This window comes from Schistocerca americana, chromosome 1, assembly GCF_021461395.2.
Source record: "Schistocerca americana isolate TAMUIC-IGC-003095 chromosome 1, iqSchAmer2.1, whole genome shotgun sequence".
Lineage (NCBI taxonomy): Eukaryota > Metazoa > Arthropoda > Insecta > Orthoptera > Acrididae > Schistocerca > Schistocerca americana.
The window spans coordinates 195,304,300-195,316,836 of NC_060119.1; the positions used below are offsets into that span (position 1 = coordinate 195,304,300).

Below are 12,537 nucleotides of genomic sequence, written 5' to 3' on the forward strand. Positions count from 1 at the left end.
GATGGAATTGATGCACTCATAGACAGCAGTTGTCATTGACTTCTTATTTCTGAATCTATGTTATTCATTACATAGGATGCTGTTTTTATTTACAAATTTTGTAAGTTTCTCATACATAACTTTTTCCAGTATTTTAGAGATGCAGGAGGAAATTGTGATAGGTCTGTAGTTATTTACATTGTCTTTATCCCATTTTTATATAGAAGAATAACTTTTGATGTTTTCAACACATCGGGGAAAGTGCCTGCCTGAAGTGAGCAGTCACATAAGTGTGTGAGTACTTCAGTTAAGTTTGATGCACTCTTCTTTAACATACTTGCAGGTATACCATCAATACCTGCCGATTTGAAATTTTTTAGTCCTTTTATTGCTTTAGCTATGTCATCTTGTGAAACAGAACTGGTGTACATTGATCCTCTACATGCACTTATTTTATATTCATTTGCCTGGGTGCTCTTAAAGTCTGATTGTAACATATTATCAGCAACACCTGTGAAAAAGTTGTTAAATGTGTTGGCTACTTGTAAGGGGTTTGTTACTTTTTTTATTTTTATGTGATAGTGTTATATTTTTTCAAAATGTTACTAGCTATGAGGGTTTTTTTTTAACACACACTAAACAAAAGTAGCTGTAATGACATAGATGTGCAGCATATATATAATGTAGGTGTATTTACTGAATAAATCGCTCTTCACAAAGTTACATTACCATATCTGAGTGTATATTTTTGGATCAACAAAGTATTAGATTACTGTCTTTAAACACACACAATGTTTTGCATGACTTTCTGTGAAATTATTTATTTCTGGTATTCTTAGTTCTGTACCACAGATTTAAGTCATTACATGTATTGCTAAACATTTCTTCTCTGAACACATGCAAAAGATATATGACTTTAGTCACTAACACTGGCTACAACAGGTGTGTTATTATAACTCTTTTCACATACATTACTCATGTGGTTTAAACAAACAGCTTTCAGATGTTGGGCACAATGTGATTTAACTTTCATTTCTGTACACTGAGGACAAACTACACAGTGTGTGGACTTATAATTTCCTTTGTTTAGGAGGTGCGATGTTCTTGCCATCTTAAGAGTCCCACCACTTCAGCAGGTTTCTGTCTAACATATTAAACCATGAAGTGAGTGGCAACTCTCTTGCACACTATCAGGTTTACTAACACTTTTCTCACTTCACATAAAAACACTCTTCAGAAAATCCTCTCATTGGTGTTAACTGCACCTATGATGGAGGCATTAATGCCAGCAATGTCAATCATTTGAAAAACAAAGACAGTGGCCAGTGTCTGCATCTCCCTGGGGCTGATTAAGTAGAACACATTTGATTTATTGCGTATATTCCTGTTTTTGTCTCACTGTACATCATTAAAATTTCTAGTTTCTTTTCGTCCACATCATCAGAATCAATGACATCATCATGATGCATTAGTGATAGAAGGATAAAGTTCTTTCCATTTTTTGGAACATAGGAAAATGTGGTACAATCCTTTCTGAATCCTAAAAGCTGCTTTTTAGATCACAACATCTTGTGCAAACCAATTCTTGAGGTAGCTCCCTCTTATTCTTTCTAAGATTTCCTACTACTGTCAGTTTCCTCTTCAGGAGTTCTTCCACTAGTGGGATGGAACAAAACCAGTTGTCAAGTGTCACATTTCTCCCTGTTCCTTCCCAACTTAGGTCTCCATGCCCAAAGGATACCACATGTTTGCATCCTGCAAAATGAAACTCTTCAATCCATATTTTGCTGGCTTTCTTGGTACATGCAGTGTTTACCTCTAAATGCAATCTGTTTCTCATCCACTGTCATATACTCAGACACAGCATAATTGTTGTCACAGTTGGACAGAAATAATTAAAACAATCCAAGCTCTCTATGCTGTGGCCTGTTTTGAATAAAGTTAACAGAAACCATAAAATTGTTATGAATTAATTCTTCAGTAAAATAACAACTATACAGGGTGAATCACTTAAAACTTGCACCACAGCTATTGCAGAAACTGAAAGTGCTATTGATGTGTGGTTTTCTTAGAATGGATTCATAGTCAGGGGCTTATATGGTTAACCAATAAACAGATTGTAATAATACTTAGTGATTTTTTTGCAAACATACACTTTTAAAAAGGAACAATATGCATTGATATTAACTAACTAAAAGTATGTAAATTAGAGTATCAGTGGTGGTTGTTGCACAATTCTAGTGCGAGACATTTATGGGACATAATGTTTTATAAAGTTCCTACACTGACACTTGTACAATACCTGTTGGTAGCACATAATAAAGAACAACAGAAGTGCATACACTAGGTATGTGGATTCTGAGCAATAGTGAGAGAACTGGCCATGACAGGTTATGTTCAAAATGACCGTCAGCAGCAGCAACACACACTACCAGTCTGGTATGGAACAACTGCTGCACACTTGTTAGCATTTCAGAGGAGATGTCCAGATAGGTTGCAGTAATATGTGTTGTCATGATGGTGTATCATTGGGTCTAGTTGGTACATCCTTGGGAACAGTGTTTTTCACCTTACCCTTCACAAAATTGTCTACAGGCATCAAATCCAGGGAAAGGACTGTCCAAGATACAGGTCTTCTATGCCCAGTCAAATGATTTGGAAACAATTCATGAAGATATGCTCTAGTACTTTGTGCACTACAGGCAACATAGCCATTATTTTGCTGCCACAGGTTCTTCCTGGTCTGTTGAGGAACGTCATCTAACATCTATGGAATATGGTCTTGTTACAAGGCTGTGATACTTATCCACATTCAATGATCTGTCTATGAAACATGGGATTATTCCACACCACACATTTACGCTCCACGAAGACTGATGTTCCACTTGATGAAGCCAACAGAGATTGGCAACAGACCAATAGTGCATGTTCCAATGGTTTACTTGGCCACAACTGGTAGATGTGGCTTCATCACTAAACAAGATACATAACACATCTGGCGTATCCTGTCTTAGTGATCATATACAGAAGTGAACATGATTATGTAAACCATTTCGATGCAGCACTTGGTGGAGAGGGATGTGATAGGGTTGCAACCTATGTCAGAAGAGAATGTAAAGGACACTTGCCTGACACACACCACTTGCAGTTGCATGGGAGGTAGCATGCAGATGAAATTCAACAGCAGCGAGAGCATTAATTTCCCCCTCTTCTGTCGTCTCGCTTTCTTCTGTTGCATTGTGTAGGTGTTACACTACCTTTTATGTCTGCCTGGAGTGGCAAACATGAGTTGGAATTGATAGGAGGGCATGACTGGGGTGTGATGCAAGATCTGATGACCAAGAAAAGATTAGTCTCAAAGTAAGGTGCCAGCGATCAGGAAGATTACTTATCTTTATTCTCCACACTGAAGCAGGCACGGTCTATTGCTCTCATAGCAAGTAGCTACATAATTAAAGTTCACAATACAATTCACAAATCCACAGTGCAATCCAAATCGTAACTAAGTTCTAAGCCCAAGGCTGTCATATAAGATCTACACAATAACACTTCGACATTAACACAGCTAGTGAGCAAGAACGAGTGGCCCTGGCGTCAGGTCTGTGCTCCCATTAATCTTGTGGCCATAGAGGCAGCTGCAGGCATGAACTACTGAATGGCGTGACGTCTTCAGCTGGAGATAACGCCATGAACCTCCAGTGGCCGTGAAGCTAAGGCTGACCAATGTACTTGTGTGGCCAGGCTGAGCGATGGCTGAGCTCGCATGATTTGGTTAGGTCTGTGGACATAGCACTACCACTTTCATATAACTGGTTGAAGAGGTTGATAAATAATTTCTGAGGTGATTGATGTCTATTAGGATGTCTTGTCCCACACATTGTACAAGAACAAACTACGGTACATTCTTCCTGCACTGGTAAATCTCATCATCCACTTGCAACCTGCCTGGACTGTCACACACTATGTGACTAGCACCTTCTAATGCACTCAAGGAACATACAAGCACACTGTAAGCAAACATTACGCCATTGTACTTACCAAGTACAAAGGTGGCATGACACAAACAAGTGTTACTGTGGACACTTTAAAAAATAATTCATTAATGACTGACACTAGACACTAGAATCCTGCAACAAACACCACTGATATTCTAATTTATCTTACTTTTAGTTTGTTAATGTCCATAGGCAATGTTCCACTTTAAAAAGTATATGTTTGCACAAAAAGTACACTTCCTAAGTGGTATTACAACATTTTTATTGGCTTCCAATATGAGGCCCAGACAACTCATCCATTTTGTGAAATCTGCACATCAATAGTACTTCTCACTTCCACAGCATATGCAATGCACATTTTAGTGATTTACCATGCATAATATAGAAACATGTTTCTTTCAGTAATTTCACTTTATTAAAAAACTGCCTTCAAAACCAGTGCCACTAAAGCATGCTGCTTCTGTGGCACTTGACTCAATGATAAAAATAAGGCACTTGGTGCTAGATAATGGTAAGCCAAATTAAGTATATTTCATGGGATAGACATTTTAAAGTTCAAAAAATTCCATAAATCAGGTGATGGACATAAGACACAGGTTTATTGTATTATAAGATACTACATACATTAAGGTATTCTCCTTATATGAAACAGAACATTTTTAACTATTGCACTTAACAAAAAACAATGTTAAGCAGAGGTAATACAGGTAATGTTTTTGGCTTGTCATTGTATACTACTGAAGTTTCAGTGTCAACATTTGGCTTCACTGATCACAATTCCTGTCACTCTCAGCATAATTTAACACACTGCGATCAGTTAATTCTGGTTCATTAACCTGCTCTGTGGCTTGGTAGTGAGTCATGATAAATAATATCCATGATGGACTGCAAGTGTTTAGGGAAGCAGATACATGATGTCAGACTGTTTCTTATGCTGTATGGGAATAGGACTACAATATTTTGACGTTAAGGTCATAATGCAAGATGTTTGTGTTGGATGGCCATGCTTCTTGACATTAATTTCACAGAAGTCTCCATGAACAGTGTGCTTCAGGAATACTGAATCAGGATTTGTGGTCTAAAATTTGAATGGTATAGCTTCTCGCAAGTTTGTATGATGTCCATCTGTTGATTTATTTCTTTTTGTCATGTGCTGAGAAGGCACCTTGCTGAACTCTAGGAAATTATCTTGTTTCATAACTGTCACAACAAATTTAATTTCTACTCTGCTTTTCTTGACAATATCAACCCACTCAGTGGGCAAGAAATGTGGCTCACATGGTGCTTTTGGTATTTCTCCATGGATGCAAAATCCCTAATGGGAGTCATGTGTGACCAAGTATCAAAAAACCGCCTGGAGAAATTTAAATATACAGCTACATATCTCATCACTGTTACATAATGTGACATCCTTAGCTCACATGTATGTGTTTCTGATGCCTGTACCCCAATCGCAATACCCATGATGTACATTCATAGTTTTCACTTGTAGAAAGCTGGACAAGCAGTAAGTTTTGGAACAGGTAGGGCTTGCTGCAAGTCAACGGAGATGACCACAATACTGGAATTGGTTTTGGCAAGGTGATATCTAATGGCATAGTAGCCTGCATTGCCTCTGCTTTCTGGCGATGTAGTTCTCTTTTCTTCTGCAGGTCATTGACTTTTTGTTGCTCATTGGGTAGGTTGCAAGATTTAATCTCACTATCAAGCTTATGACATACTTTACAAGTGTCATAAAGTGGCATCCTGAAGCCTATGTTGTATTTGTGTATAGAATGTGCCTGTATTTACCTTCGGCGTAACAATGCAAATTTTGTTTTCCTCACAGTATAAATAACTGATTGCCTTCTTGCAGTCAAAATAAACTCCTGGGATTCTTGTGCCTGATGTGGTGACTTTGGTAAGTGTGTATTCCATGTATATGTTCATAAACATCTTCTATCTCTTCAGGTCGATATGTCTGTTGATTTTTATGGTACCCCTTTGATATTTCTTTACAAACTCTTTACCACTACCAGCTTGCTGTATTTTGTTTTGCACTCATCCTCTTAATTTACGCTGTCCATGAACGGAGAGGAATGCCTTCTTCCAGATGTTGATCACTTTGCCTTGAACCTTAATAGAATACATAGTACTGATCTTTTGAGAGGACTGATCCTTTTTCCTTTTTTTTGGGTAAGAGTGTTTTGAAGGTGCTGTTGAGATACATGGAAAATTTAGTAGTTTTGTGCATCAAAATTCCCTGAATCCCAGAAGACAAGGAATATTATGGAAGCTGCTTCTCCTATCTTCATCATGCATTTCTGGCAGCAGTCACATGGAGGTTCCATTTCTCTGGCAGTTATTTTTCTGTTGGTTGCATCACTTTGTATGCTCTTTACCCTTAAAAATAAAAATGATGTCAATGTTACAACTTCCTTGTGAAGAAATTGTGTTACTTGCAGTAACATCAATATAATATTATTCTCTGCTGGCTCTCCAAAATGATGATGTTAATTACTGGTATTATCTAAGTAAAATTATATCATTTTCCTTATATTCCTTGATTCTGTTTAACAGCTATGTTGTAGTAGAAATTAGACTATACTGGCATTTACATTTAGCACTTTTACTTTACTCTGGTGGCTGGTGCTGCTATTGATGCCTTCCATCCTTAGCAGGGGAGATGGGTAACTAACTATAGGTGCGATGTGTCCCTCCTTATGGAAGACAAAAATAATGCAAAAATTACTAATAGCATGAACCTCTATATCTACACTGAACAATACTGCAAGTTAACAACTGTATAGTGGCAAGCGAGAATAACCTCTACAACAATAAAGAAATTTAACACCTATGTAATGACAACCACCAATAACCTCCATAGCAGGTACCTGGTGATGCGCATCACAAGTATGACAAGAATTTATGGTTATGGCCTCCATATGCATATCTTAGGAAGTATCCCATAATTCATGGTTTCAGTAATAATTTGTATTAAGAATGTTTTGCACTGTCACGATAAGCCACTTTGCCACATGATATAATGTGGCATGCAACTTAATTACAATTTGTGATGCTCACATCTGATGATGATGAGTATCATATTTATCTGGATGATAATCCACGTCTGAAGCATTGTCAGAGCATGAAGATTTACTCTCAAAACCATCTGTTTCCCTATACGTTCCACAATCCCTTTTTTCATCTGATCAAGTCACACTGTCTTCCTCTCCAAGTTGCTATCTTGGTAGAGAGCGGTGGGAGGAGATGGACATAGAAAATTGAAAGGAGGAAATTGGCAGAGAAAGGGAGCAGGAGGAGATAAAGAGGGAAGATGAGTAGAGGATGAGGCAAGAAGGTGATTGAGAGAGGGAGAGACAATGGGATCAGGAGGATATGCAGAGAGAGGGTAGCGGCAGTGGTGGGCACAGAGAGGGTGGCGGCGGTGGCGGTGGTGGGTACAGAGAGGGTGGCGGCAGTGGCGGTGGTGGATACAGAGAGGGGGGCGGCAGTGGCAGTGGTGGATACAGAGAGGGGGGCGGCAGTGGCAGTGGTGGGCACAGAGAGGGTGGCGGCAGTGGCGGTGGTGGGCACAGAGAGGGTGGCGGCAGTGGCGGTGGGCACAGAGAGGGTGGCGGCAGTGGTGGGCACAGAGAGGGTGGCGGCAGTGGTGGGCACAGAGAGGGTGGCGGCAGTGGTGGGCACAGAGAGGGTGGCGGCAGTGGTGGGCACAGAGAGGGTGGCGGCAGTGGTGGGCACAGAGAGGGTGGCGGCAGTGGTGGGCACAGAGAGGGTGGCGGCAGTGGTGGGCACAGAGAGGGTGGCGGCGGTGGCGGTGGTGGTGGGCACAGGGACGGTGGCGGCGGTGGCGGTGGTGGTGGGCACAGAGATGGAGGCAGTGGATGGTGGTGGGCAGAGAGAGTGAGGCGGCAGATGGTGGTGGGCAGAGAGAGGGAGGCGGCGGATGGTGGTGGGCAGAGAGAGAGGGACGGCGGCGGCGGTGGTCAGAGAGAGGGGGGGCGGCGGCGGCGGCGGTGGGCATGAGAGGGGGGCGGCGGCGGTGGGCAGAGAGAGAGGGGGGCGGCGGGGGTGGGCAGAGGGAGAGGGGGGCGGCGGGGGTGGGCAGAGAGAGAGGGGGGCGGCGGGAGTGGGCAGAGAGAGAGGGTGGCGGCGGGGGTGGGCAGAGAGAGAGGGTGGCGGCGGGAGTGGGCAGAGAGAGAGGGTGGCGGCGGGGGTGGGCAGAGAGAGAGGGTGGCGGCGGGGGTGGGCAGAGAGAGAGGGTGGCGGCGGGAGTGGGCAGAGAGAGAGGGTGGCGACGGGAGTGGGCAGAGAGAGAGGGTGGCGACGAGGGTGGGCAGAGAGAGAGGGTGGCGGCGGGGGTGGGCAGAGAGAGAGGGTGGCGATGGGGGTGGGCAGAGAGAGAGGGTGGCGACGGGGGTGGGCAGAGAGAGAGGGTGGCGACGGGGGTGGGCAGAGAGAGAGGGTGGCGACGGGGGTGGGCAGAGAGAGAGGGTGGCGACGGGGGTGGGCAGAGAGAGGGTGGCGACGGGGGTGGGCAGAGAGAGGGTGGCGACGGGGGTGGGCAGAGAGAGGGTGGCGACGGGGGTGGGCAGAGAGAGGGTGGCGACGGGGGTGGGCAGAGAGAGGGTGGCGGCGGGGGTGGGCAGAGAGAGGGTGGCGGCGGGGGTGGGCAGAGAGAGGGTGGCGACGGGGGTGGGCAGAGAGAGGGTGGCGACGGGGGTGGGCAGAGAGAGGGTGGCGACGGGGGTGGGCAGAGAGAGGGTGGCGACGGGGGTGGGCAGAGAGAGGGTGGCGACGGGGGTGGGCAGAGAGAGGGTGGCGACGGGGGTGGGCAGAGAGAGGGTGGCGACGGGGGTGGGCAGAGAGAGGGTGGCGACGGGGGTGGGCAGAGAGAGGGTGGCGACGGGGGTGGGCAGAGAGAGGGTGGCGACGGGGGTGGGCAGAGAGAGGGTGGCGACGGGGGTGGGCAGAGAGAGGGTGGCGACGGGGGTGGGCAGAGAGAGGGTGGCGACGGGGGTGGGCAGAGAGAGGGTGGCGACGGGGGTGGGCAGAGAGAGGGTGGCGACGGGGGTGGGCAGAGAGAGGGTGGCGACGGGGGTGGGCAGAGAGAGGGTGGCGACGGGGTTGGGCAGAGAGAGGGTGGCGACGGGGTTGGGCAGAGAGAGGGTGGCGATGGGGGTGGGCAGAGAGAAGGTGGCGATGGTGGTGGGAAGAGAGAAGGGGAGGAGGAGGTGATGAACAGAGGGACGGGGGGAAGGGTGGAAACTGGACAGTGACACTGGGAGGGGGAGATGGACAGGGACAGGGGAGAGAAGGCAATCAGAATGTATCCTATGCCCATGCTTTCCCTTTACTTTTTTTCCATTGAAGCAGTCTGAGCCACAGCAAAGTGTGGCTGGGTCCAGCTAGTACATCAGTAGCAATCTTAAATATATAAAGGACTAATTCTCTGGTAAACTTACTTAATATACAGTACAGAAGCATTTGTTTTCTTAAACAGTTACATTTTATTAAAAATTCACCTCCCTAGTCAGCACCACTAATGCGTGCTATTTCTGTGGCACTTGACTCAGATCTAAGCTTGTCACAATCTTTATGGTGGATGAAACTATAACTGTCATTACATCATTATGTTATTGGCAACAGGGTAGGGGGAGGGGGAGGGGGCTGTGGAACACATCTGATCAGTTTACTATCTGCAAGTGCATGTATTCTGACACTAAAAATTTGAAAAACATGTTAGTGTGCTGAAAAAAAATCAAAGTCGAAAATAAATAAATAGGAATCTTAAATATTTAATTGACTAACTCTCCAGTAAACGTACCAGTTGGAATTATTGTTATCTGTATGTGTTTTTCAGGAATTATGAACAGCTCCTGTTGAAGGAGTAAAAATTAATCGAGAACCAGATAATATTTTGCTCCAACAATGGGAGAGACATCCTGCCATTGTTCAAGAATATGCTTGTCCAGTTGTGCCTGATTTTGAAGCTGTTATGATATGTTGAGAGTTGCCCAGAAATAATTGGCTGAACTGTATACAACTATGGTATTTCAGATGCTACCTGCATCCCAACAGTTATGACTCATTCGCCCATGATAGTGTTGAGTCCCTGTTAATGTCATAATTCCAGATTGGTTAGTACTTAGAATTTCAGCTGCTGAATAATTAGGAATGATAGTGTCTGTTAATTTAATATCAAGTGCAGTCACAGACTTCTATCTCCCTTCTTGCTACTGAGCATGTTCGTTTGTTACAAACTGCATATCTCTGCAATTTAATTTGCACTCTTGTGAACTGCCTTAGAATTCCACACCCAGGTAGATCCGGCTTTGAAATCTGATAGTCCAAGCAGTCTAGCTTTTGTGCATGCCTTCCAACTTTTATCAACATCATACACAGCAATGGAATCAACCTTCGGCTTCTGAAAGGTGGATCTGGCGTACTCCAATATAATCTTGAGTTTAACATGTTCTCTTCCATGCTGTTCATAATATCTCAGATAATGAGGTAAACAGTTCCTGTCCTTGACCCTTTGGAAGTGATGCATAACTGTTTTCAATGACCAGCCTTTTAGTTTTTGTTACAATTATCTTCTTGACAAAACTGAAAAGAACACAGTTTTAAACTCCATCATTTGTAAAATGCTCATAAATTAGTTTGACATTAGTAATATTCATGGAAGGCATTTACACCAGTTCTTCATTCTCCAGGACTTCAGTTACAATGGCATCTTCACAGTTCATGAAGAAACTGAAGACATTCAGTCTGGTGTAAAACCTCTAACACCTTCTCTGTATCAGTTGTCATTGTGAATGATACAAAAACAAATACAAAATGTCCACTTACAGTTTACTACATCACTTACACAAAAATACTAGTGTGTCAGGATGTACTTCTCTTGCACTGTTGCTGAATGCATGGATTATCTACATCCCAAGTAAATTGAATACTATGGTGATGGAGTATGGAAATTTCAATGCCAATATTTCATCCTCAAGGGGAGGACAAGTTTGGGAGACAAGTTTCTGATCTCCAGTCCTAACAATTTACCATCTGAAATTAGTTGTGTTCTGTCCCTATAGTTTTGAAACACAATGTACAAGTTCTGCATGGGGAATGAGATTAAAAATAAATGAATAGCAATCTAAAAACCCTTACAAGAACTAATCCTCTAGTAAATTTACAAAATATATGTTACAGAAAAATGTGTTTTCTTAAGTAGTCCCACTATACTTAAAAATATGCCTTTTTGCCAACACCATCAATGCATGATTTTTCAGTAGCACTGTACTAGGAAGTAAGCTTGTTACAAATCTAATAGTGGATGAAAATTTCACTGCCAGTACTTGAATGGCAAGGGGAGGAGAGGTGGTGGGGAATATCTGCCAATCTCTTTTTATCAGTTTAATATCTGAAAGTACTAATACTCTGTCCCTGAAATTTTGGAACTTGCTGCACATGTTGTGAGGCAACAAGATGAAAAATAAATATAGTAGTAGTAGTACTAGTAGTAGTAGTAGTAGTAGGCTTCTATGAGACTTGAAGCTCCCATGCTGATCTCACATGATTCCTCCAAGACGCTCCTGTCTTCTGCTGCCTCTTGACAGTAAAAAAAATGGTAATTGTAATATCTTTGAATGTTGTTCAGCTTCAGGTGCAGCAGACTCAGTGTCTTCAGCTTAATGTTCAACAGATAACCATGTTACTGGCACATCAAGCACCTCCACAATTGGTTGCTGCTCCCAAGTTTTGAGGCATATGACATTAAAGGCATATTTGTAAAAAAATCAATTTTCGTCTTTTGAAAATTGAATGTAACTGGGTAAATAAAAAGTCTATTCATCACATAGTAGCAACAGAACACTCAAATATGAAGGGTAAGGAAGCTGCTTCTTCAGACAGAAGGCTTGAAGAGGAATGATTGGAGATGAAAAAAATACTGGTGAAGTTTAGGAAATGGTAGAGTTTGGAAAATTTGCCCAAAACACACAGTCAGGGAAGACTTACCAGATAGTGTGAGAAGGAAAGACTGATTGCTGGATACTGCACTAGATGATATTTGAAAAGCTGAGAGCGTAGCAGCAGAAGATAGTGTAGTATGCAAGATAGAGAAGAAAGCTAAGTGTACTGTAGGAAAAAGCGGTGGGTAGGAAAATTAAATACCTTAGAAAATAAAAGACATAGTGGACTAAAACAGAGTGAAGAAAGAAACAGTTAATGAGAAGGAAAGATGAGATTAAAGAAATTAATGCAAATTAAGATCAGATAGGTGGCAAGAATCAAGGGCATATTGTGATGCCAGTTCCCATCTTTCGAGTTCTGAGAAGCTAGTGTCTTGATGTGGAACACAGATGGCACATTTGGTGAAACAGGCATCAAGGTCATGACTGTCTGGTTGTAGAGCATGCTGCATAACAGAATACTGTGTATTGCCAGAACACCCTCCAAACATGAATATTGATGGTAGTCATGCCAAGGCAGGGAGGCAGAATAGTGTTTATGTAACAGGTCATTTCACAGGTGGTGTTGTAATGCCAAGTCTCACACGTGGAGTTCT

The 12,537-nt window shown here is 43.0% G+C and overlaps 2 protein-coding genes across 2 annotated transcripts; both read left to right on the forward strand.

Moving 5' to 3' along the window:
* The first annotated feature begins 7,352 nt into the window (after positions 1-7,352).
* On the forward strand, positions 7,353-8,000 carry LOC124616842 (glycine-rich cell wall structural protein 2-like). Its single transcript, XM_047145220.1, has one exon. It carries the CDS (start codon positions 7,353-7,355, stop codon positions 7,998-8,000), a length of 648 nt encoding a protein of 215 aa, XP_047001176.1.
* LOC124616999 (glycine-rich cell wall structural protein 1.0-like) lies at positions 7,997-9,984 on the forward strand. Its single transcript, XM_047145234.1, has 2 exons — positions 7,997-8,966; positions 9,851-9,984. Exons 1-2 carry the CDS (start codon positions 7,997-7,999, stop codon positions 9,982-9,984), a joined length of 1,104 nt encoding a protein of 367 aa, XP_047001190.1.
* Positions 9,985-12,537: the final 2,553 nt, after the last annotated feature.

Bases quoted from the DNA above. Each gene is read 5' to 3' on its own strand.
- LOC124616842 (XM_047145220.1), top strand. From the start codon at position 7,353: ATGCAGAGAGAGGGTAGCGGCAGTGGTGGGCACAGAGAGGGTGGCGGC.
- LOC124616999 (XM_047145234.1), top strand. From the start codon at position 7,997: ATGAGAGGGGGGCGGCGGCGGTGGGCAGAGAGAGAGGGGGGCGGCGGG. The intron at 8,967-9,850 runs GTGGGCAGAGAG...AATTATGAACAG, and splicing joins GAGAGAGGGTGGCGACGGGG to CTCCTGTTGAAGGAGTAAAA.